Raw genomic sequence first — 23,428 nt, 5'->3', positions numbered from 1 at the left:
AACCTCTCTTTTTTAAATTACTCCATACACTGGGAGGTAAGGTATAAATGATTATTAAGTTAAATGAAAGAAAACAATGTAATCCATGTTCAGTATGAATTTGGTGCTATGATGATTATTTCTGAGAGAATTACAAATGATATAAATACATGTCTAGCTCCTTTGATGATACATTGCAAAAAGACAATGGTTCTAATTTTGATGAATAAGCTAAAGAGAGATCAATGAAGTTATCAAAAGAGATAAAAAAAAAAAAAGGCAATGCAATGGATAGTTTTACTAAATGAGAATGACGATGAGCATTATAGATTCAAATTGGTGGTGTACGGGGTTTCAACTCTGCCAGCCACCAAACGGAAAAGGGATTGCCTTTTTTCCTTTTTTTTCCTTTTCCTTTTTTTTTTTTTTTTTTTTTTTTTTTACTTTTTTTTTTTTATTTTTGTTCTTCGTACTGATTTACAACAAACAAGATCAATGTCAACGGAACAGAAATTACCCAATATATTAGTGACTGGCACACCAGGGACAGGGAAAACGACCACCAGTGAAATGATAGCTCAAGTGACGGGTCTAACACATATCAATGTAGGTGAACTAGTCAAATCCAAACAATTCTATGAAGGTTACATGGAAGAATACGATACCCATATCTTGGATGAAGACAAGCTATTGGATGAACTGGAGGATATTATGCAAGAAGGTGGAAAAGTAGTAGATTATCATACCTGTGAACTTTTCCCAGAACGATGGTTCGATCTTGTTTTAGTATTACGGGCACAAACTCATACTTTATTTGATCGTATGGAAAAGAGGTAAGGAAAAAGGAAATAAAATGAAAAAAAAAGATAGGAAAAAAAAAGTGCAATTCATATGGCCTATGGATATCTTTTTTTTTTTAGTACTGTTAATGTATTCATGTTATATTTATTTTATATAGAGGATACAATCAGAAGAAACGGGACGAAAATATGGAATGTGAAATCATGCAAGTCGTCTTGGAAGAGGCACGCGAATCATATGTTCCAGAAATAGTAGTAGAATTACAAAGCGATACGGTGGATGACATGGAATCAAACGTGGATAGGGTAAAGTTATGGTTGGATGCATGGAAGAAACAACATGGTTATGATGGATAGTCTTATTTTTGTTAAATTTTAGAATAATTAAATTGTATATTACGCTTATTTATAATAAAAGTTTATGGTTGATGCGAACGCTCATTAAAAATAGAAACATATTATGTCAAAATATCTTTTTTTTTTTCTTTTTAGAAGATAATTCTGAATGTAATAATGTTAACAGTGTCTCTAAAACATGAAATAATAATACTTTATTGCTCTGATAAGGGAATTGTTTCAACAAGTGGTACTTGTGTTCTACTTTTTATAATGTAGAGGAAGAATACACTTATAAATTTTTTTTTCTTTACTGTATGGAGGAATTATCTGAGAATACATATTTAAAAACATTGTAGACTATTTTGTATTGTTGTAAGTACATATATGATATATGAATATACTTCTTTAGAGAATCATAGGGTTACTTGAAAACAACATCAAACGAAAGGATGAAAAGAATGGAGTCATATCATTTTATTGATGTGACTGACCATAAAAGGTAAGATGGTCCCCCACCTCATATCATTGACGAACATGCTGCTTCAGGATGAGTCAATCCAATAAGATTTAACATGGATGAGATCTAAACACCGCCATGATCTTCAAAGTACCAAAGATAAAGATAAGGTTGAAATCTGCCATATGATTGGTCCATGGTTATGATACTTTGGTAGCATTAATACAGTCTATGACTTATATTCTGTTTTATCCAATGATATCCATTCATTTGACTTTTGGAGGGCGGAAGTTTCAAAGGAAACCCTTCCCTTATAAAAAAAAAAAAACCAATTTCAACGTTCTGAATTTTTTTTCTTTTCTTCTTTTTTTCTTTTCTTTTTTACTTTATTTTCTTTTCTTTTTTTCCTTTTTTCTATACTTCTTAAATGGCTTCTCGTATCTTCTCTACTGCCCTCCGTGGTGCTGCTCGTGCTTCTCGTCCTATGATGGCCAAACCTTTGGTGTCTGCTGCTTTAAGACAAACTGCCATTAAGGCTTCTGTAAGTAAATAGTTTTTTTTTTCTTCTGAACAATGAATCCTATATTATATATGTATGCTTACTTTATTCTTTTTTTTTTTCTTTACGCGTCTGTATATGATCATAGGTCATGCCCACTGTCCAAACTCGCGGTATGAAAACCTTGAACTTTGGTGGTACTGATGAAGTTGTTTATGAACGTTCTGACGTTCCCAAGGAAAAGTTGCTTGAAACTTTCAAGGATGATACTATTGCTGTGCTCGGTTATGGTCCTCAAGGTCGTGGTCAAGCTCTCAACTTGCGTGATAATGGTGTGAATGTGATCCTTGGTCAACGTGAAGGCAAGACTTATCAACAAGCTATTGAAGAAGGTTGGGTACCTGGTAAGAACTTGTTCCCTCTTTTGGAAGCTGTTGATCGTGGTACTGTTGTCATGAATTTGTTGTCTGATGCTTATCAAAAGGAAATCTGGCCTGAAATGAAGCCCTTGTTGACTCCTGGCAAGACTCTTTACTTCTCTCATGGTTTCTCCATTGTTTACAAGGATCAAACTAATATTGTCCCTCCCAAAGGTAAGAAAATAAAAGAAAATAAAAAAAAAAAAAAGAAAGTAAATAAACAGACGGGATGATTCAATCTAACTGATTAATTTTTTTTTTTTGATTAGATATTGATGTTGTGTTGGTTGCTCCCAAGGGTTCCGGATTCACTGTCCGTCGTCTTTTCCAAGAAGGTCGTGGTATCAATGGTTCCTTTGCTGTTTATCAAGATGCTAGTGGAAAGGCCAAAGAACGTACTATTGCTCTTGGTGTAGGTGTTGGTACTGGTTATTTGTATGAAACCACCTTTGAAAAGGAAGTGTACTCTGATTTATTCGGTGAACGTGGTGTATTGATGGGTGCTATTCAAGGTCTTTTCCAAGCTCAATATGAAGTTCTCCGTGCCAATGGTCACTCTCCCTCTGAAGCCTTTAATGAAACCGTCGAAGAAGCTACTCAATCACTTTATCCCTTGATTGGTGAACGTGGTATGGACTGGATGTACTCTAACTGTTCTACTACTGCTCAACGTGGTGCTCTTGATTGGTGGCGTCCTTTCCACAAGGCTTCCAAGCCTGTGTTTGAACAACTTTATCAATCTGTCCGTGATGGTTCCGAAACTGCTCGTTCTTTGGATCGTAACTCTCAACCTGATTACCGTGAAAAGTTGGAAGAAGAACTCCGTGAAATCCGTGAATCTGAAATCTGGAGAGCTGGCCAAACTGTCCGTCAATTACGTCCTGAAAATGCTGGCAAGAACTAAGGATGTGTGGATTTATCATTTTAATAGTTTAGTGTGTGGGTCTCTTTTTTTTTTAGTTTAGTATTATGTTAGATTTACTTTATGCTCTCATCTTTTGTTTTATTTGATATCAACTTTTTCAGTGATATTCTTGTACAGTTTTTAGTCTCATTGGAATGAATAAAAAAAAAGTTTTTTTACTTTATTTTCTTGTTGTCCATCCGGTGCTGACGATATCCATAATAATATTGAATGTATGGTACGCGATGAATGAATGCTATATGATGATGTATGATGGTTGAACTATTGATGACGTAAAAAAAAAGAAGTTGCTTACAAACGGATGATAATTTACTATGTTACGAGATATGACAAAAGAAAGTGTACTTTTGATACAGTTGGTATGTCAATCAACTCTTAAGCAACTTCCCAATTTTCGATTCTACGCTGGAGTTTGAAATTTTGGCGATAAAAGATCAATGTTACCCGAGAAAAAAAAAAAAAGCAACCCACTGGAAAACTTTATTTTGTTCTCTTTTCTTTATTTTTATTTCCTTCCTTTTTTTTTTTTTTTTTTTTTTTGTCCATGGATAACAACAAGCGTCCATTTTATGCAGTAAAACGGCAAAAAGGAACTACGTCCTCTACTTCATCCTTGTTTATCCACAATGACGACACTGACAAAAACAATCATATATACCAACGACATCATACGACTACATTATCAAAGCGAGGCATCTTTGTTTTGACCTGTTTAATTGTGATCACAAGTCTGTTTCTCATCGGACGATATATCAATGCTTCTCCAAGTCACCTATCTTATAGTGATACGTCAACATCAACTTCAGCAGCCACACGTCAACAATTATTAGATCAACCTTCTTATACTACTCCAATCCAGTGTCGCGTCCAATTATGCAATCCTTCTCAACGTTGTTCTACCTGGTATCCTGCTTTTGATCGTATCCATCGTAATAACGATACAACGACTGATATTAATGCTCCTGTTTCATATGACTGGTCTGATTTAGTTCAACAAGGGGTGTATCGTGATTTAGCGACTATCAAAGCTGATTCAGGTTGTGTAGTGTCCTTACAAGTGGAAGACGAAACAGCTGGTTTAGCACACAACAAAAGTCACTGGATTCCTATTCCTTCAGGTGAAGAAGTGGATTGTTTAGAACAAAAGCAATGTCGGAATGTCATAGCAATGACAATAAACGGTAAATAGATAGATATTCATAGGAGACATTTGAATAATATGGAAATATGGATGACCTTTTATTTATTTTTGTTTTTTATTACCAAATTAGATGACCTTACTGCTCTTCTATCTCAACTTGAAGCAATAATGCTGGATGGTAAGTAGAAGAAAAGAAAAGAAAAAAAAAAGACTCTTTCATCAAGCTTTCAATACTAATTTTATATTTATTCAATTAGAACCGAATCAAATGGATGAAGAAAAAATAGTGACTCGAATGGTCAATAGTACTTCAGAATCATTAATAACTTTGGTATCTCAATTCTCTGTGAATCGGTTGGATGTATTTTCCAATGTTATCGAAGCTTGGTCTGGTCCCATCTCGGTAGCCATGTAAGTCGTGAAGATGGAAAGAAACTTTTTTAAAAAAAAGATCACTCATTCTCTTTCTATGATGCCTTTTATATGTAGTTATTTGACCGAACGAAACGATATTCATATACTGAAGGACTTTTTCATTAATCCAATGAATGCTGAACTCTACGGTCGTGTTAGTATTACGGTGGTGAAACCTTCCTACAACAATGATGAACGATTACGATACCCGATTAACCATTTGAGAAACCTTGCGATTATGGCATCATCTACACCCTATGTATTTGTGATGGACGCTGATTTCATTCCTTCTACTACCTTATATACAACAGCACAAACACTTTTGACGAAAACGATTAACTCATCATCATCATCATCATCATCGTCAGCAATAGCAACCAATAGAAGAGCAATCGTTATACCATGTTTTGCAATTCATGAAGAATATAGTAGATTACCTTTACCTACGACGATGACGGAAGTGGCTTCTTTGGTAGATCAAGGTATAGCTTATATTACTGATCCAGGTGCTGGACATGGACCTACTTTGGGAAAGGAAATGGCATTATCATTATCAAAAGGATCGTCTGCTGATCTCTATGAAGTATGTTATGAATCTCAATGGGAACCTTATTACATTATTCCTCGGGATGCTCCTTTATATGATGTACGATTCAAGAATCAGGGTGGCGACAAACAATCTCATGCATTACAGCTGAATGCGGAACGATATCGTTTTCTAGTTTTACAACGCGAATTCATGATTCACAAAGATCATGCGAAAATGGTTTGGCCTGGTGGTGGATTCCCTAAAGCTCAAAAGGATCGACAGTTATGGAATTACTTTGGTGGATTTATGCGGGAAATGGAAATGTTATATGGATACAATGTACGATGGCCTCATGGATGCAGTGCTCTTGCTATTGGCTGGCAAGAACAACGACGGAATACATTAGGAATGGCTTTAGGTGCTGTTTAGATTATACCTTTTTTTTTTTTTTCATCGTCTTTTCCCCTTAGAATATTTTGACACATTATCCTCCTTTCTCTTTTTTTACTATTATGATAATCTCTATTCCATTTTACAATCAATAAAAGAAGCTTAAGCAAAATTTCAAAATGATACATATATATATATATATATAATTTCCACATTTAATTAAAATCTTATTTATTTTAATCAAATTGTTTTTTAAAATACGGATAATAGATTACGGGCATGCATCTATTCTCACAGAACCAACAGTAGTTGGTTGATTAAAGAATATGGGACTTTGTCCTTGTGCTATTGGATTGCCTTGACAACCACCAAATGTAAAAGCAGATAACCTTCCTTGTGATTGCCTATTTCCTACAGCGATGGAAACAACATTTGTCGCAACAGTATTTCTGACACAGTCGCCTGTATTGACTTGACGGGTTGAAACACTGCTATCACTATGTGTAACTTGTAGAAAACATTGAGCAGCTACTGTTGTTATGATGAACAAGTAGGAAAATATAAAGATTGATACTTTGTTTAAAATCATTTTGTTGAGCATTTTAACAGATCATTTTTTGATCTGTATTTATAAAGTTGAAATTGAAGTTTATGCATTCTACTACTGACCTTGTTTTTGGCCACATGAACTTTTGGATTCGTTTTGTAGTTAATCTACCTTTTCCACATGAACTTGGGCTGTATCAAACCAGTTGACCCCAGATCATCGTTGAATTTTATCAGTGAATACTTCTTTTGCTCTTCTTCTAGATCAAACAAAAATATTTCCACCTGATCTGAGTTTATTTATCTTTACTTTTTTTTTTTCTCTTTTTTTTCTCACCCTTTCTTTTCTTTCCTTTTTGCCGCCTTTTAATCAAACAAAACCATTTCCTCCCTGCAGTATTGATATTTATAAGACACGAGGATCTAGTTGCAATGACGATTGACGTGACTTTTGAGAATTATGTTCACAAGTTGCATTATGAACAAGTGCTACATGATTGGTTGGAAGCAAATACATTGATTGACGTACAAGGAGTGGATATCAAGTACTAAATCGCGTTAAAGTCTCGGTTGGTATCTATGGATACTATTCTGGTTGGACATTGAATTGGTTATATTTCGAGGCCTCAAGATGTAGAGTGCAAAAGAAGGTAGATATGTACACGTGGCGCAAGTTCATGGCTGCAACAAAGATGGAAAATATTTATATAATGGAATCGACCAATATCAGCATATGATCAATGACTACGAGAATATTCATCAACATCCATAGATTCAAGATTGATGTAGCATGAAGATTATTGGCGGATTCTGATAGCGAAGTGACAACAACAACGATAATGATGATGATAATGACCCTGATGATCATCGTGATATTCCAAAATCAACAGAGATGATGTTATCATTAGGTATGATCTGCCGATATGTCGATAGGCTGAATTTTGCACCTGATTGAAAAGTGTTATGATGTTTTCTGGGCAAGTCAATGGAATCAACAAGGCAACAAAAAAAACATTCTTTTGTCACAACTTTTTTTTTTATTTCGTGTTGGATGTATATATACAATGGGGACAATACGGATAATGGCAATCTTTTGGATCACCGATATCTTTATGGTTAATGTAGTAATTTGATGGAACATGGAGTATTCTCATTACTATAGTTTATTGATTCATCGATTTTTTAATAAAAATTGTACCTTTTTTTTTTTCTCTTTGATTATGAATTGTTTTGATAGATGATGGTGATCAGTTGATAGGTGAAAGGGATAAATGGATGGATCCATTGATAGTGTAACGTGTAACTGAATAAAATGAATTGATCCTTTTTTTTTTTTCCTTACAGTTCGGTATCTTTTTACCTAAAAGAGTGGACCCTCCTTTTTTTTTCTTTTTTTTTACTTTCTTTCTAATCATCGTTAATTCATTAGTCACTGCTAAGCTAAGAGGAAAGTCTGATCATCATATGACATCAATCATTGCGTTTGATAGACATACAAGTTAAAGTTATCCACAGTGAAACGTATGATATGAATGTGGGGCGGAGATGTCTATGGGAGAAAAAAAAAAGGGTACAAGGACGTTCCATTCTTTTGTTGATCATCCAGATGAAGAAAAGATCCAAAAAAAAAAAAAAGGAAAAGATAAGGGTTCAATGAAAAAAAGAACCAATCACCTGAATGCTGAATAAAGAAAAAAACGTTCTTCATTTCCTCTCTGAGATGTCCCTAAGAGAACCCTGATTATCTGTTTTTTCCCACCAAGGAAAAACCCTTTCATAGTGTACAAGCACACGGTGCCACATGTTACTTCAATGTCCAACCATTCAACTTCGATGAAACTAATAATAATAAAATAATAATTATAATAATAATAAAGGCCCAGAGTCAACTGCCTGTTTTGGTAACCATGGGAAATCGGATCCATGGACTTTTTTTTTTTTTTTTGGTGCTTTATTAAAAATCAATCACAATAATAATAATAATAATATTAAGAACATCATCCTGATCATAATGCTCTGACAAGAAAAAGTCGCGGACTTGTCACCGGCGTAGCATTTTCATTTTAAACAGAAAAGTAGAATAGAGATGGAAATGAATTACTTCCAAACAAAGATATCTACAGAATGCATAGGGAAGAATATGTTAAGCGATAATCATGAATGACAGCCATGATCATGATCAGGCGATGAGCGATGTCTATTATCTAAGAACTTTTTTTTTTTGTTTTAAGAATGCCAGGGTGAATATCAATTCATTAACGAAAAGGGTCTCTTTTTTTTTTAAGTCATTAAGATAACGCTAATGTCCATTATCTAAGAACTCTTCTTTTTTAAGAATGCCAGGGTGAATATCATTTCATTATCGAAAAGGGTCTCTTTTTTTTTTAAGTCATTAAGATAACGCTAATGAACCTTTTTTTTTTCTCTCATTTGTAACGATGAGGGTAATCCGCCCTTGATTACTTGAGCTCAACCCTTTTTTTTTTTTTTGGGTCTCAAAAAAACCATATCATAGATATGATAACTCCAAAACTGTATCAGGCACTTCCTAATTTGGTTGTCGTCATTTCCTGTTTTATTCCAAACATCCCTTTTGTGATCAAGGGTCATCTATACCTTCTACTTTTCACACACACACATACACACAGATACAAAATATGTGTTTTCCAAAAAAAAAAAAAAAAGTGAAGATCTACTCAGCAAACATCACATCATGATTTTATTTCTTCAAAAAATACACAATAAAAGAAGATGAATATACTAGATAAATAACTAATCATAACATTACATATATAAATGAATATCAAGAGGATGAAGATTGACCGGTCACAACGTGATCCATCATATAATAGGAAGAAGAAGGCAGTTGTTGTTGATGATCCATTTCGTAATGATGGGTAGAAGAAGCAGGTGGTTGTAAAGGAATTTGAGGTCGTTGTCGAGTTTGTAACATGGCAAATAAATCATCCAGTACTTGACCACTGTTGGAGTTAGAAGAATGGTTGACAAAGTCCAGCTGATCATCCATTCTTGGGAATCCAAAGTCATCATCAAAAAATGGGTCCAAGTCCAGGTCAAACATATTTCCTTGATTTGCATCAACGACTACCGAGGAACCAGGATCATCCGAGGGGCCAACAGTAGAACAAGTTCCTTGTCGAGTCATCATTGTGGTGGAGCGATCGGAAGTAGTTATAGTTTCAGTATTTGAAGTAGTATGATCTGTAGATATCACATTAGTAGTACCACAAGTAGGAGCACAAGAAGAAGAAGAAGATGGAGTATTCATTGTCATGGAAGAAGTATCGGGTATCATCATATTATCATTATCTTTGAATGGGACAAAGGAATGAGGTCGTAAAGGAATCGGTAAGAAGGAATGAGATGGCGTTTCAGGATGTGGAGGAGATGAGGTAGAAGATACTGAAGAATTTGAAGTAGGTTGACGATAATGATGTGATTGTTGTTTTCGTTGTTGTAGAGGAGGTGGTGATAAAGAGGAAGGCCGTAGAGAGGTAGAACGAGTTTTAGGTGAGATTGGTGATGAAGTAATGGGAGATATCATATCATTATTATTCGATGTCATGATGGTTGGATTGGATGATGATGGCGATGGTGATGATTTTGATAATGATGACATAGAGGGAGAGGCTGTTGATGTAGATGGTGGTGGTGTAGTTATTCTTCCAGGAGATGGTATAGATTCACCAGTCAAAGAAGATATTCGGACTTGGAGTTGATGTACTAGGGCTTTCAATTGTCGATTTTCATCCTTGATAGAATCCATTTCTTGTTTCCATTGATCCATTTCTTTTGATTTCTTTTCAAGTTCTTTGACATATTGATCCCTTCGTTGTCTAAATGCCTTTTGAGCTGCACGATTTTGAGCTGCACGTTTGGATGGTATGACTGCTCGGTTCACAGTATGTTTATTTGTAGATGATACCATGGGTTGTTGTTGTTGTAATGACGAAGAAGATACTGACATATTATTTGGTCTTGGTGCTACAGGGTACCCATGTTGTACCATATAATTCATACCAGTATCTATAATAATAAAAAGATAAGATAAAAAAAAACCCCCCTTTTTTTTTCTTTTTCTTTTGGATTATGTTTACCTTGAGATTGTTGAGTCATATTTCGTTGCATCCATTCTTGTGAAGAATTCATATGATGAGATGGTTGCTTACGATCTAAAATAAAACCAAAATAAGTAAATAAATAAATAAAAGTAAATTTTTAATGTACTTGGATATTTTATAAAAATAAAAAAAAATACTTACCTATTCCAGTATAATGTTGTACTTGTTGTTGTTGTTGTTGTTGTTGTCGTAGTTGTTGTTGGTGTTGTGGCAAAGGTGGATGTAAGTGAGGAGGAGGAGAAGTGGCATACATTTTTTTTTTATATGTATCACACAATAAAAGAAATGTTGGAAATAATAAAATTACAAAGGGAGAATGGGAAAAGGGGAAAGTGAAGGGAAAAAAAAAATCTGGGGAACAAAAGGGAAGAAAAAGTTAAAAAAAAGAAAAAAAAGAATAAAAAGTTTCCAAGACGAAAACCGAAAAAAAAAAAAAAGAGAAAAAGAGTTCACTGGATTTCACAATCCGTTCATGATAACCATTTTGGGGGGTTTTGACTGAAAAAGTATTGGTGGTGCGGTTCGGTGTATTTTGGTGCCTTCACTGTAATGATTTCCCTGTTTGAACTTTGGGGTTCAAATTCTACCTTTTTTTTTTCCTCGGAATCAATTTGCTTATGTTAGCCAAGATTTTTTTTTTCAAGAAACGTATATTGACTTTTTTTTTAACCTTTTTTTTTTTCGTCCTTCTTCTTCTTCCCGTTCTTTTTATTTATTTTATATCTCTTTTACAATGTCTGTTCCTACTGTAGATTCACTTCAATCTATCTATACTAATGCCAGTCTTATTAAACAAGGGTAAACTATATTAATATATAAAAAGTTTTAACCAGCAATTCTATTAACTTCCCCTTTTCTTTTCTTTTTTTTTTATCAAGTGAACGTTATGATACAGTCATCAAACAATTTAACCAAATTTATGGTCGTTTCCCAGAGTTTATTGTACGCTCACCTGGTCGTGTGAACTTGATTGGTGAACATATAGACTACAGTGGTTATGGTGTATTACCTATGGCCATTGAACGCGATGTGGTGCAAGCAGTTGCTACTGATGCTAGCAATACAAAAGTTCAAATTGCAAATATGAATCCCAAATACCCTACTCGTACTTTTGAATATGAAGGTGAAGAAAAGGTAGTGACAATTGATTCATCTTCTTTGGAATGGTCCAATTACTTCAAGTGTGGTTACAAAGTAAGCCTTTTTGATGAAAGGATAAGAATGAAAACAACAAATATATATATCTCATCTTTTCTTTTTATCATTTTTTTATTTAGGGCATGTTGGAAAGCTCCAAAGAAAAGGTGACTCCCAAAGGTATGTCTATACTTGTGGATGGAACTGTACCTGCGGGTTCTGGATTATCATCTTCTGCTGCATTCGTATGTTCTTCTGCTTTGGCTGTGATTACTGCTAATCAACTAGGATTATCCAAACAAGAATTGACTGAAGTTGCAATTGTAGCGGAACGAAATGTTGGTGTGAATTCTGGTGGTATGGATCAAGCTGCTTCTGTTTTTGCTGAAAAGAACTATGCTCTCTATGTGGAATTTGTCCCTAAACTTAAGACTTTACCTGTGCAACTACCGTCAGGTGCCTCCTTTGTCATTGCTCATACTTTGGTCACAGCCGACAAGTTCACCTCTGGTCCCAAACATTACAATTTACGTGTGGTTGAAACTAAGATGGGTGCTCGAATCTTGGCTCACTGTCTTTTCGGTAACAAACTTGATGTAGTACTGGATACTTACAAGCAAGTGATGGATGAATATTTTAAAACCAAGCAAGGCATATCTGAACAAGATCAATTGACGCAAATGTTGACCCTGGTGGATCGCTACTTAACCAATACTACAGGTTATACGGTTAAAGAAATGGCTGACGCTGCTGGTATGGTAGAAAATGATGTGGTGGCTACTTATATGACTCGATTCCCTGTGCAAACCGATGTATTTCGTCTTCATCAACGTGCTGTCCATGTATTGACCGAAGCTAGACGTGTTCAACAATTCATCTACATTTGTCACCAACATGAACAGGATGTTAACAACACCAACAACAATGATGTATTAAAACAATTAGGTGATATCATGAATTCTTCTCATGAATCCTGTGCTACTAGTTTTGATTGCTCATGTCCAGAATTGGATCAAGTATGCAATGTTGCCAGACAACATGGTGCTTTTGGTGCTCGCTTGACTGGTGCAGGGTAAAAAAAAAAAAAAAAAAAAAAAAAGGAAAAGATGTGTGAAACCATCATTATTGAACTAATTTTTTTTTTCTTCAATGTCTACGAATATTCTTTGAATAGGTGGGGTGGTGCGGCTGTATTTTTGACAACACCTGAAAATGTACCTACCTTGATCCAGGCTGTCAAAGAACAATATTATCACAAGAATTTCCCTGAATTCAGCAAGGATCAATTAGATGATGCAATCTTCCCTACTGAACCATGCAGAGGCGCTACCATCTTTACTGGATTTGATCAATCTTAGATTTAGGGTGTAGTTATAGTATTGTTATTTTTTTTTCCTTTCTTTCACATTAATAGAGCTCTGTTTTTGTTTGTACCATCGTGTCTTTTGTCTCTCATTCCATGATTAATCACATCAGATTATGTAGTATACTTGTACTGTTATCAAGAATAGAACTCCTTTTTTTTTTCATTGGTATCATCATCTGTTTTCTGATTCCTCTCAACATCTTTCACATGTCATCACATCAATTATTTCGATCATTTAATCCAAAAAAAAAAAGAAACTTCCCTCGTCATGCCTTCCAAACTGTGCTAATCAGAAACGTAAGGAGTCATATTTTTATTGATTTATTATGATATAGTATAAATTTGTGTTTTATTTATTCCTTGAAATCATTGCTATTGATAAAACTAAAAGAGGACGAAAACTAGGTATCACTAAACTAAAATGACCAAATATCTGCAACTAAAAAAAAAAAAAAAGAGGTAGGATATATATTTTTTTTTTGTATACATGAAAATGAAACCAGAGGAGCAAACCAGAAATAAACAAGATCAAAGGAAGTCGTCCCATTTGCCTTTATTGTTATCATCAGAATCATCAGAATCAGGTTCGGAGCACCACACATCTTCTTCTTCGCGTTTCTTCATACATTTGAGGCATCGAGCGCGATCAGCGTGTTTACGTTGAGACTAAATAATAAAAATATTTTTTTTAATCAATATATCAATATAAAACGATGATTAACTCAATCTCTTACCTTGGCAAATTGTTCAAGAGGCATATGTTTGGCACACGTCATACAGCGCATGGATTTGACAGAACCCAAGGTACACTTTTTACAAGATATATGTTTCTTTTGAGCATTGTAACTTGGAGGAGCATGAGCTTTTTTTTTTCAAAAAGTAAAAAGAGAATATTGAACAGTATTAATGAATGATCGAAAATAAGTACAACTTTCTTTGTTCTTCTTCTTCTTCTTTTCACTTACGATTGTAAGTTGCTTTCATGACCTGAGTTTTGGAGAAAGCATCCAAAGGCTTATCCTACAATAAAATATGAGTAAAATATTGAGTATAAAGAAAAGTTTAATAATCTCCTTACCATATTACAAAAGGTACATTTCAACGAGGTAATAGTAACAGCTTGAGCTATTTCAAGAGAAAAGCAAGGAGGTTATTATTGGATTGATTATAATTCTTCGTGTTTTCTTACAATTTGCACCAAATGCTGAGTAACTCATGGGGAATAGAGATAAGAGTGGATTAGTTGAATTGGTATATCCGCGTAACCTTTTTAGATATCAAAGAATAAAGAGAAAGGGAAAGGAAAAAGTTGTCAACATAAATAATTTCGAATGCCTTTAAACAAACTATTTGATATGCGCTACAAGTGACCACTTTTTCTGAATTTGGTAATCCAACTATAAAAAAAAAAGAAAGACAGCCTAGTGTCTCTCTATCTGAAGAAAATTTTCATTTTTTCTTTTCTTTGTCTTTTTTTTTTTTTTTTTTTTTTTTTTTTTACTCCCTGTTAGTGAAAGTAAAAGAGGTTTTAGATAGTTTCATATATATATATAACTATCATCTTGAGGTCTACATCATATATACATATATATGTCAATTCCACCTTCGCTTCAACAAAGATCAGCGGCGGCGTCTACGGCACCAACTGGTTTGGCTGATCCTAGCCAAATCCAAGCTCAACAATATATTCGACAAAGACAATTTCAACTTTTACAACAACGATGGCAAGCAGAACAACTTCACCAACAACAAATATTACAACAACAACAACAACAGCAACAACAACAACAACAACAACAACAAGGGCTTTCGCATCCTCAACAACATCAACAGCAACCTTCTTTTCATTCTATTCCAATGACTTCCGCCATGTCCTCCGCAGTTCTTCATTCTTTACCTCAGCATACCCATATGTCTCATCCACCTCCTACACCAGTTAACATGCAAGTAACTAATAGAACCATGCAAAAGTAAGTAAGATACATTTTTTATCTTGAAAACAAAAACTCAATATTTTTTTTTATTTTTCAGTGGACATCCTACAGGTCAAGCTGTATTACGGTTACTACAACTGGGCGACTTTTTAACACCTGGAGAAAAGGTAAGGAAAGTATTCTAATAATAAATCCTTTTTTATTCATATCTTTATGTATCATCATTTTAGGCATTAAATCGTACATTTTGGGATTGGTTTGTTCATGATTTTTTCGCCAACGAAGCAAAATTATTTTTTGGAGTATGGAACTCTATAACCAAAGAGCAAGAACAGTTTGGTAAGAGAGAAAAAATAAATGGATTTTTTTTTTATGATTTTATTTATGGATATCTTTTTTTTTTTTTTTGGAATAGAAATATGTCAACCTTTGATTGCCAGATTTTTCCATACACAATATGAATGCCAAGTGACATCTATCAAATTGACTATGGATCAAACTATGGAATATATATTACCACAAGGGATGATGGTGGAATGCCCTGTATCTAGTTTTATCTATAAGTACACAAATGATACCATGGTGGTTTTGACTGGTCGAACCTCTATTGTGCTCCGTACTGATCCTACACTTGGCAATTTGAAAATTTTGCAATGGAATTTTACTTGTGATCATGTGGAAGAATTTATATCAAGATCTGGTCTTGTTGATGTATCTCCTCCTCCAGCACCACCGACTCCTCCTGTGACGACATCAAAAAAGAAAGGAAAACAACAACAACAACAACAACAACAAGCTATAACAATGAAATCATTAGGGAAGCATATACCAGATTCACTTGTGAATGATTGGGGATTACCTAATCGTGTTTACAATTTACTCAAGGTAAGTAATGAAATTTTTTTTTTTCCTTTCTTCAAACATAGACATCAACTCACTATCTATATTTCCTTTTTTCTATTATAGATGTGTAATGCTATTTCAAAATATGGTGAAGCTGCATTTATCTCTTTATTCTCCTCTACATTATCTCAACAACAACAACATGCTCAATCATCATCATTCATGGAAGGAATCAAAGGTATTTATATCTAATATAGAAAACTGGATTCATATTGATTTTTTTTCTTCTTAATGTTAATAGAAGAAACAATGTCACCTTCAGCTATGGATGGAACCAATGTATCCACTTCAACAGTGCCAACCCCGAACATTACGAAAGCAGAACCTGTCATTGATTCACCTACCACCACAAAAAAGGAAGCAAAGAAACCCAAACAAACAAAGAAACGAAAATCATCAGCAACAATATCGCGTAAAAATAGCAAATCAGCAGTAACACCTGTGAACAATACTTCAATACAACAACCACCACCATCATCAACAGAGATAATAACAGGGTCACCAATGAATACGGATACATTAACACCTCAGCAACGATCGTCTATCCTTTTACAGCAACAGCAGCACATCTTCCAATTACAGCAACAACAACATTTGCAACTACAACAAACAACTCCTCAGAGTCCATACCCTCAAGGCCATTCTCCATATCCAACATCCGCCACATCTACACCTATCGTTTCTGCAAACAATATGTTATCTTCCTCCTCTGCTACACCGAATCAACCCTCTTACTTGTCTACTCCAACAACACCCAATCAACGTAAGTAAATAGAAGGTTGCCTAATACATCAATCTAATACATTTTTTTTTTTTTTGATTTATAGGCAAACGAAAAATGATGGCTCAAGATGAATCGAAATGACAAAACTATTATTTCACATTCTCCTCCTTTTTTTTCCCCTCATGTTTGTGTGATGTATACATATACAGCAATATATATATATATATATCTTTTATCCTTTTCTCTCCTTTTTTTTTTTCTTCTCCACTTATTTGTATGTATTATTTTTTTTTTCTTCTCTGATGATATATATATATTATTCTTTACTCTCTGTCCATATACAGCTTATTGTTTTCTTTCACTATTTTTTTTTTTTTATCATTGATTCATATCTTCTGCAATCCCATTCTATCATTTTGTTAATCTCTTTGCTCTCTCCTCTCTCCTTATTCTCATCCTCCAATTTGAAATAAACAAACAAAGCAAATGTTTCCTTTTTTTTTTTTATTTGATTTTACAAAATGATATATACAAAAATAAAATATCATACTGAAATGGAAGTAGTATATATACGTGTGTGAATGGATAATCATGAAAAGTAACAAGAAGAAAAGATGAATCAAATTTACAAGATAGATGTGTGTGTTTTGCGTTTAAATAAGACTAATAACTATCAGGATCGTTTTTGGGTAGTTTGTGTGGTTCGGTAGGTAAAGGCATATTTCTAAAGTAAGAATGTCCAAGGCACTATATATCAAGACAGGTAGTATATATTAGAACTCTGCATCTCTGTTTTTTCTTGTCATCCTACCTCATCCGTTGTCCATCGTTGATTTGGATCAAACACCAACATTTTTTCCAACAAGTCAATAGCATCCCGTCCAGCCGCAGTGAAGTATTGATGTAATGGTACCTTGGGGAATGGTTTAAATTGAATATAATCCGGTAAACTTGTCAATCCCTTTTTTTATATAAAAGTCAGTGATCATTTCAAAATGAGAATTTTTCTAAAATGCATAGTTCAACTTACAGGCCAATCAGCTTCAGTAGGTGTACCAAGAGCATGGAAGATTTTTGTTAATTGATCCATATCGGAATCACCAGCCACATAAGGAGTTCTTAACATGAGTTCAGCAAAGATACAACCTACAGCCCAAATGTCCACCGCATATGAATATTCTTTAGCACCAAATAATAGTTCAGGCGATCTATACCAACGTGTCACCACTTGAGATGTCATACACTTATTTGGATCACCCCAGTCTCTTGCTAACCCGAAATCTGCAATTTTCAAAACACCTTGTTCCGTCAATAACAAATTGTTTGGTTTCATATCCTATATAATAAAAGAAAGAAAATAATCAGAGGTACAAAATAATAATAACACATTTTCAATTTTTTTTATACCCTATGTAATATAAAGTGACGATGACAATGGTCTAAACCTCGTAACATCATCAACATCCAAGACTTGATATCCGCAGGCATAAATAATAGAGATTTGTTCTTGATCACTTGTTCCAAATCCGAGTTCAAAAATTCCAATACAAGGTTCAGATTGGTACGGTGTGAAAAGACATCGATTAACTACAGGTTAAAAAGAAAAAAAAAAAAGTGAATACATAAACAGATTTGAGTTTTCATTCATCACCAGTATATCTTACTTCAATAATATTTGGATGTCTAAGCTCTTGAAGATATTTAACTTCACGAATCGCGGTAAGATCCAATCCATCCTTGAACTGACCCATTTTTATTTTTTTCACAGCAACTTTTCTTCCATCAGATATACGTCTTCCTATCAAAGCAACAGTTTAAAGAGTTGAGTTTTCAACTTTTTAGAGGATGATCATAACGCTTACCTCTATATACCACAGCATAGGTACCTTCACCAATTTTAGCATCCTTTTGATATTTTCGTTCAGTATGTAAATTGCTTTCTTCTGCTATTTCCACATGATCCACTACCATGATTGTCTTAATCAATACAATTTGAACCGAAAAGGAAAAAAAAAAAAAAAAAAGAAAAGAAAAAGAAAGAAAAAAAATATGCTTTTACTCACATTTTTTTTTTTTTTTTTGGCATTTGGATTTTCAGCCCCGCCTTCCTACCTTTGCTTTTTATTTGTTTTGATGATCTAAGAATTACAACAAGGTATGAGATAAGAATTGAATCCGATCATAATATGCAACGCACATACTTGATATTTAAAACAAAAGAAAAGTTCATAATAAGGGATGAAAAAAAAAAGTTAAAAAAAGATATTATGCAGATTATTTTAATATATCAAAAACAACAATCCAGTTGTCATAGAAGAATGATACCACTAACCACCATTTTCATTCGATAGAGTTTGACCATCCTCATTCTTTTAATGACCAACAATAAAATTTCAGGGGGGAAGATGGATACAATTTCATAAAGCAATAAAAGGCAAATAAGAGATCTATATTTAAAAAGAATTCTTTTTTTTTATTTTTTTTTAATTTTTTTTTCTCTCTCTTTGTATACATCATCATGTATAGGTTATATATCATCATGTATAGGTTATATCCTTTCTTCTTGATCTATGTATTATTCATCATTATCAGTAGTATTATTGTACAAGCAGAAGATGATATAAATGATAACAGTATTAAAAATGATGATGATGATCCTGATAACGACACCATCAGTGGACGTCAAATTATCCCCAATGCTTACCTGTTGGAATATGTCGATAATGTGGATTCACAGACACATCATACCAAGGTCATGTCGTTACTAGCACCAATCACACAACAAATGAAGATCAGGCAAGTGTATCAAAATTCCAAGTTATTTTCTGGCATGTCAGTCCAATTATCTTCGGATCACCATACGCGTTCCTTCTCATCGTTACTCAACATGAAGCCTATCAATGACCTGGCCAATGCAAGAAAATCATCATCCAAAAAAAGCAAGCGATTACTTCAACCTGTCATCATTGACAACAATCCTTGGGTTAAAAAAATATATCCATTGTATTTCGTTTCAAGACCAGATTGGCAATCATCATCATCATCCTCTCTCATGAATGATTCTTCAACATTACAGTATCCATATGATGATTCCATTTCTCAAATCAAAACAGTCCATGAAACTTTAGGTTACACTGGGAAAGATATCAATGTCTGTTTATTGGATTCTGGTGTTGATTATCGTCATCCAGCTTTGGGTGGCGGGTTTGGTCCTCAATATAAAATCAAATTGGGTGCTAATCTAGTGGATCCTCAAGATGATATCAACTCGGTAGGTTATCATCATGAAAAGGGCGATCCTTTTGATCCATGTCCTGCTGGTGGTAAGTCAACAAAAAAAATAAAAAAGAAAATACATTTCTTTTTCATTCTTTGACGATTTATCATTTTGAATTACTTAGGGCATGGAACTCATGTAACAGGAATCATTGCTGGTATGGATACACAAAAGGTAGAACGATATATAGAAAACTTTTTAAGGAATCATAAAGAGTCTGATCATCTTTTTTTTTTTTTTTTTTTTTTTTAATGATGATGTAGCGTTTTGTTGGTGTGGCACCAGATGTAAATTTAGGAATGTGGCGTATTTTTGGCTGCGAAGGTGGAGCAAGTGAGGATACTGTGATCCAAGGACTTACTATGGCTCATCAAGCTGGTAATACATGATTTTTTTTTTTTCATGATCTATTTTGATAAACTTTTATTTCTTTAGGATGTGATGTGATCAATATGAGTTTGGGTGTACAAAGCGCTTGGGCAGAGGATGCAATGGCAGTGGTAGCTGATCGATTAACACAACAAGGAATCATTGGTAAAAAAAAAAAAAAAAAAAAAAAAAAAAAAAAAAAAGGAAGATGCTTTTCCGTATCATCAGGATTTTTTTTTTAATTTATATATGTATATACGGTAATAGTGGTCGCTGTGGCAGGTAATCAAGCAGATGCTGGTGCCTATCTTCAAAACACCCCTGGTACTGGCAAGCATGTGGTATCGGTCGCTTCTCTGGACAATTTATATTATCCAACAACTGTTCTTTTGGTTGACTCCATTCCAAATGAATCTTTTGGTATGATATATGTGATGATGGATGTTATGTGGTGATGGATGATATGTGAAGATGGATGTTATGTGGTGATGGATGATATGTGAATGACGGATGATATGTGATGATGGATGATATGTGATGATGGGTGATATGTGATGATGGGTGATATGTGATGATGGGTGATATGTGATGATGGATGATATGTGAATGATGGATGATAGGTGTTGAATAGTATACATATTTATAGAACTGATGCTTCGGAAATCTAGCTAACAACTTTTTTTTTTATAATCTTTTAGAGTATCAGTTATCGACAACAACATCATCATTCCCTAACGGAACTTTGGTAGCCATCTACAACATCACAGAGAAAGATCATACCCCCATCGATATGTGCAACGGTAGCGAAGCGAGCAAATTACCTGGAAGTACGCAAGTCAAAGGAAACATTTTGCTTGTACAACGTGGAAGTTGTACTTTTGATCAAAAGGCTATCGAAGCTCATAATCATCTAGGTGCTATGGGTATCCTAGTGTATGATGATAAAGTATCGGAAGAAAATGGAAATGGTGATGATCCGATTTCTATCCAGACCATAGATAGCCCCATCCCTGTTGCTGGTATTTCAAGAAACCTAGCTCATCGTCTGTATCGCCTTGGTAACGGTACTGCATTTCATGATGATGATGATGATCCGAAAAAGAAAAGTTTATATCCATTATTGCCTACATCTATTTTTTTCCCTCCCCAGGTGATTGATAAACCTTTATCTACAGCAATGCAAGTATCCCAATTTTCAAGTACTGGTCCTACATATGAATTAGATTTGAAGCCTAATATTGCCGGTATTGGTGGACAAGTGTATTCGTAAGTACCGTTGTCAAGGATGATGATGATGATGATGATGATGATGATGATGATGATGATGATGATGATGATGATGACGATGATGATGATGATGATGATGATGATGATCTTGATAACTTTTTTTTTTTTTTTTTTTTTTTTGATTCGTATAGGACATTACCTCTTCAATTGGAAAATACAGCAGGCTTTGAAAGTGGATGGGGTGTTCGATCAGGCACTTCAATGGCTGGTCCTCATGTTACTGGTATCATGGCATTATTTTTACAAGCTACTCGAAAACAGCTAGATGTCAACATGCAATCAAATCAACAAATCATCAATTCATTAGTTTCTTATGCGATGGAACATTTACAAAATCACGCCAAAATCACCATGAAAGATGATATGCCTGATCATCCTCTTTTACAAGGTGCCGGATTGGTTCAACGTAAGTCTTTTTTTTTTTAAAAAAAAAAAAAAGGTTACTAGTAGTTCTTAGTATTCATGTCATGAAATCATCCATACATTCAGTCATCCATGCATCATGTCATTATTTTATATATTGCAAAGGAACTCATTATTATATGATGTATTTTAATTCCAATGATTAGCTTACGATATGATCAAAAATCCTATACATGTATCACCAAGTCAAATCAGCTTCAACGACACATCAAGTCTAATTGATTACAAAACTCATACTCTGCAAATCACCAACCTGGGCGGTGAATCAGTCAATTTAACCATCCATCATCGTCCCTCAAAATCAGTGAATCCATATGACTCTAAAAAGGAAACGAGTAAAAAATCATCATCATCATCAACATTTAACAGACATGATCAATCAGATGAAGACAATGGTAATCATTATACACTTTTGGAACCTGTGAGTCGTGGTGATGCTCAGGTGGAACTTGTTTTTGATAAACAACAAATCACATTAGCACCTGGCCAGATGATACCTATTCAAATCCAAGTCAAATTACCTTCCAATACATCTTCGTATGATTATCAAATGTATGGTGGTTATATAGTATGGGAATCAACGAGTGATGAAACGAAACAAGCAAGTGTACCTTACTTTGGCGTATTGGGTTCAATGCCTGATCTTCCTATTTTTGATGATGGTTTTCCATTCATGGCTCCAGCAGAAAATCTGACAGATATTTATTCTCCATCCGAGACATTCGTATTACATCTTGATGACTTGTATCGTGTTAACAATATCAATGGTACCAAAAAGAAAAAGAACGATGATGATGAGATTAAATCGACTACGATTCCATCGAATAATGATGTACCATCAGATGAAGATTTTTTGGATGTCAGTGGACTACCGGCGGTGGTATGTCGAATGATCACTGCTACAAGAGAAATCCGTGCTGATATCATCCTTGCCGAGTCGTCTTCTGACAAGAAGGATGATGATTCCTCAAAACGATCCATGGATATATCTACTACCGTTGTTGGTTATATTCCCAATTTTCCTGTACTCAATGTCGATAGAAATCGTCGAACTTTAGATAACTATTATCGTCAATTTGTATGGAACGGCGAGGTACAAGCTACACCAGGTCTTGGGGTAGCTAGGCAAATTGTTGCTCCTGGTCGCTATTCTATTCGTGTACAAGCTCTTCGATTACTTGGTGATCCAGCTAATCCAAATCATTGGGAAACTTGGGTCTCTAATCCTATTCTTGTTCAATAATCACATCAAGCACTATACGCGTTTCATATATAAAACAGTAAATAAAAAAAAAAAAAAAGATTGGTTTTCGAAAAGAATATGACTTTATTCAAATGGCAATATATATATAAAGATATAATCTATAAAGGTATGTGTGTGAGAGTGAGAGTCGTCTTTCAGGCCACGTAATCCATAGTGTCGTATTG

At 34.4% G+C, this 23,428-nt stretch overlaps 10 protein-coding genes across 10 annotated transcripts; 6 read left to right on the top strand and 4 right to left on the bottom strand.

Moving 5' to 3' along the window:
* Positions 1-425: 425 nt before the first annotated feature.
* BX664DRAFT_338628 (AAA domain-containing protein) lies at positions 426-1,233 on the top strand. The gene is made up of 2 exons (XM_051546476.1): positions 426-812; positions 938-1,233. Exons 1-2 carry the CDS (start codon positions 475-477, stop codon positions 1,134-1,136), a joined length of 537 nt encoding a protein of 178 aa, XP_051398564.1. The 5' UTR covers positions 426-474; the 3' UTR covers positions 1,137-1,233.
* A 769-nt stretch (positions 1,234-2,002) lies between these two features.
* BX664DRAFT_351889 (6-phosphogluconate dehydrogenase) lies at positions 2,003-3,397 on the top strand (the record flags this gene model as incomplete). Its single annotated transcript, XM_051547665.1, has 3 exons — positions 2,003-2,116; positions 2,223-2,667; positions 2,763-3,397. 3 exons carry the CDS (start codon positions 2,003-2,005, stop codon positions 3,395-3,397), a joined length of 1,194 nt encoding a protein of 397 aa, XP_051398563.1.
* A 565-nt stretch (positions 3,398-3,962) lies between these two features.
* BX664DRAFT_360925 (glycosyl-transferase for dystroglycan-domain-containing protein) lies at positions 3,963-6,056 on the top strand (the record flags this gene model as incomplete). The annotated part of the gene is made up of 4 exons (XM_051548205.1): positions 3,963-4,599; positions 4,690-4,737; positions 4,817-4,970; positions 5,049-6,056. 4 exons carry the CDS (start codon positions 3,963-3,965, stop codon positions 5,929-5,931), a joined length of 1,722 nt encoding a protein of 573 aa, XP_051398562.1. The 3' UTR covers positions 5,932-6,056.
* Positions 6,057-6,789: 733 nt separating this feature from the next.
* Positions 6,790-7,657, bottom strand: BX664DRAFT_338624 (uncharacterized protein). The gene has a single exon (XM_051546475.1). It carries the CDS (start codon positions 7,304-7,306, stop codon positions 7,142-7,144), a length of 165 nt encoding a protein of 54 aa, XP_051398561.1. The 5' UTR covers positions 7,307-7,657; the 3' UTR covers positions 6,790-7,141.
* Positions 7,658-9,136: 1,479 nt separating this feature from the next.
* On the bottom strand, positions 9,137-11,010 carry BX664DRAFT_338623 (uncharacterized protein). Its single transcript, XM_051546474.1, has 3 exons — positions 10,722-11,010; positions 10,557-10,631; positions 9,137-10,485 (listed from the first exon to the last, which is right to left on the bottom strand). The coding sequence occupies exons 1-3, from the start codon at positions 10,831-10,833 to the stop codon at positions 9,242-9,244; spliced, it is 1,431 nt and encodes a 476-aa protein (XP_051398560.1). The 5' UTR covers positions 10,834-11,010; the 3' UTR covers positions 9,137-9,241.
* Positions 11,011-11,234: 224 nt separating this feature from the next.
* On the top strand, positions 11,235-13,245 carry BX664DRAFT_300894 (galactokinase). The gene is made up of 4 exons (XM_051542365.1): positions 11,235-11,378; positions 11,459-11,774; positions 11,858-12,789; positions 12,892-13,245. Exons 1-4 carry the CDS (start codon positions 11,314-11,316, stop codon positions 13,073-13,075), a joined length of 1,497 nt encoding a protein of 498 aa, XP_051398559.1. The 5' UTR covers positions 11,235-11,313; the 3' UTR covers positions 13,076-13,245.
* A 147-nt stretch (positions 13,246-13,392) lies between these two features.
* Positions 13,393-14,448, bottom strand: BX664DRAFT_338620 (uncharacterized protein). Its single transcript, XM_051546473.1, has 5 exons — positions 14,273-14,448; positions 14,162-14,208; positions 14,049-14,103; positions 13,818-13,945; positions 13,393-13,749 (listed from the first exon to the last, which is right to left on the bottom strand). The coding sequence occupies exons 1-5, from the start codon at positions 14,298-14,300 to the stop codon at positions 13,612-13,614; spliced, it is 396 nt and encodes a 131-aa protein (XP_051398558.1). The 5' UTR covers positions 14,301-14,448; the 3' UTR covers positions 13,393-13,611.
* A 134-nt stretch (positions 14,449-14,582) lies between these two features.
* BX664DRAFT_360920 (LIM-domain binding protein-domain-containing protein) lies at positions 14,583-17,137 on the top strand. The gene is made up of 7 exons (XM_051548204.1): positions 14,583-15,053; positions 15,115-15,184; positions 15,248-15,356; positions 15,433-15,902; positions 15,984-16,098; positions 16,162-16,683; positions 16,748-17,137. Exons 1-7 carry the CDS (start codon positions 14,674-14,676, stop codon positions 16,783-16,785), a joined length of 1,704 nt encoding a protein of 567 aa, XP_051398557.1. The 5' UTR covers positions 14,583-14,673; the 3' UTR covers positions 16,786-17,137.
* Positions 17,138-17,139: 2 nt separating this feature from the next.
* BX664DRAFT_338615 (kinase-like domain-containing protein) lies at positions 17,140-18,650 on the bottom strand. The gene is made up of 6 exons (XM_051546472.1): positions 18,507-18,650; positions 18,309-18,442; positions 18,052-18,231; positions 17,675-17,980; positions 17,456-17,605; positions 17,140-17,391 (listed from the first exon to the last, which is right to left on the bottom strand). The coding sequence occupies exons 1-6, from the start codon at positions 18,613-18,615 to the stop codon at positions 17,308-17,310; spliced, it is 963 nt and encodes a 320-aa protein (XP_051398556.1). The 5' UTR covers positions 18,616-18,650; the 3' UTR covers positions 17,140-17,307.
* A 394-nt stretch (positions 18,651-19,044) lies between these two features.
* BX664DRAFT_360918 (peptidase S8/S53 domain-containing protein) lies at positions 19,045-23,286 on the top strand. The gene is made up of 8 exons (XM_051548203.1): positions 19,045-19,967; positions 20,046-20,095; positions 20,185-20,299; positions 20,357-20,455; positions 20,558-20,710; positions 20,989-21,556; positions 21,709-21,983; positions 22,147-23,286. The coding sequence occupies exons 1-8, from the start codon at positions 19,163-19,165 to the stop codon at positions 23,241-23,243; spliced, it is 3,162 nt and encodes a 1,053-aa protein (XP_051398555.1). The 5' UTR covers positions 19,045-19,162; the 3' UTR covers positions 23,244-23,286.
* Positions 23,287-23,428: the final 142 nt, after the last annotated feature.

Source organism: Halteromyces radiatus (assembly GCF_025201355.1).
Source record: "Halteromyces radiatus strain CBS 162.75 chromosome Unknown BX664scaffold_6, whole genome shotgun sequence".
NCBI classification, from domain to species: domain Eukaryota; kingdom Fungi; phylum Mucoromycota; class Mucoromycetes; order Mucorales; family Cunninghamellaceae; genus Halteromyces; species Halteromyces radiatus.
This window is presented reverse-complemented; position numbering and strand designations above follow the sequence as displayed.